The sequence below is a fragment of the Antrostomus carolinensis genome, unplaced genomic scaffold, assembly GCF_000700745.2.
Source record: "Antrostomus carolinensis isolate BGI_N321 unplaced genomic scaffold, ASM70074v2 C12999708, whole genome shotgun sequence".
Taxonomy (NCBI): Eukaryota; Metazoa; Chordata; class Aves; order Caprimulgiformes; family Caprimulgidae; genus Antrostomus; species Antrostomus carolinensis.
In genome coordinates this window covers 1-808 of record NW_010352902.1, presented here as the reverse complement: position 1 = coordinate 808, position 808 = coordinate 1, and the positions used below count along the sequence as shown (strand labels likewise).

At 41.8% G+C, this 808-nt stretch overlaps 1 protein-coding gene across 1 annotated transcript; it reads right to left on the bottom strand.

The window, feature by feature from the left end:
- Positions 1-16: 16 nt before the first annotated feature.
- Positions 17-679, bottom strand: LOC104531637 (pancreatic alpha-amylase-like; the record flags this gene model as incomplete). Its single annotated transcript, XM_010176574.2, has 3 exons — positions 586-679; positions 252-373; positions 17-142 (listed from the first exon to the last, which is right to left on the bottom strand). Coding segments are annotated over exons 1-3 (338 nt in total), but the record flags the coding sequence as incomplete, so codon positions are not given.
- Positions 680-808: the final 129 nt, after the last annotated feature.

Here is an 808-nt window from a genome sequence, read left to right as displayed (position 1 = left end):
TCTCCCACTGACTTACCAGTCATCATTATTAAAAACGATGAAGCCTTTATTACCACGGCCAAAGGCTACTTGATTACTGCCGTTATCCCACCAGTTGGAGAAAGGCTGACCATCCACCACGTTACGGAAGATAACCATGTTCCTGAAAATGCAAAGAATGGCTGTCACTGTGGCTGCAAGAGCTCTGAAGAAATGAGGAACATGAAGCAAAAGCAATTGTTTTTACTTATTTTTTCCACACAGTATCCTACTTTATTTGACGCCAACGATGTTCACAAACCCAGTCGTTGCCACAGGTAGTGTCTGCATTGATTGTAACAGGCTTTATTGATCCATCCGAGTTACTTGGTGGTCCAATCCAGTCATTGACATCCTGTAATTAAACAGAGAAGTTTAAAACTTCTTACTGAAAAGGCAGAGAGCCTTATCTGTAGAGAAAAACTAGATGGAACATAGAATTTCCACCTCCTAGATCCAACATGGGACAGAGAAATCACTTAACAAATTTAAACGCACCGGACTGCTTCTCTGGCCCTGTTCTCATCCTTATTCACCATGAAAGTATCTTCAGCATTACAAGCTTACCCGTCCATTTACAAAGTATCTTGGCCAGCGAAAACTTGACATCACACGTGTGAACCCATATGGATGAGCAAGCATGAAACCAACTGCCATTTTATAAAGCCTGTTTGTTACACAAAGAAGTAGTGAGACATGGAAAGAGAAACCATGACAGAGAACACACAGACAAACAAGCAAAAGGAAGAAGCATCATCCAAACAAGAGCAATCCCTTACCTGGCGTCCCA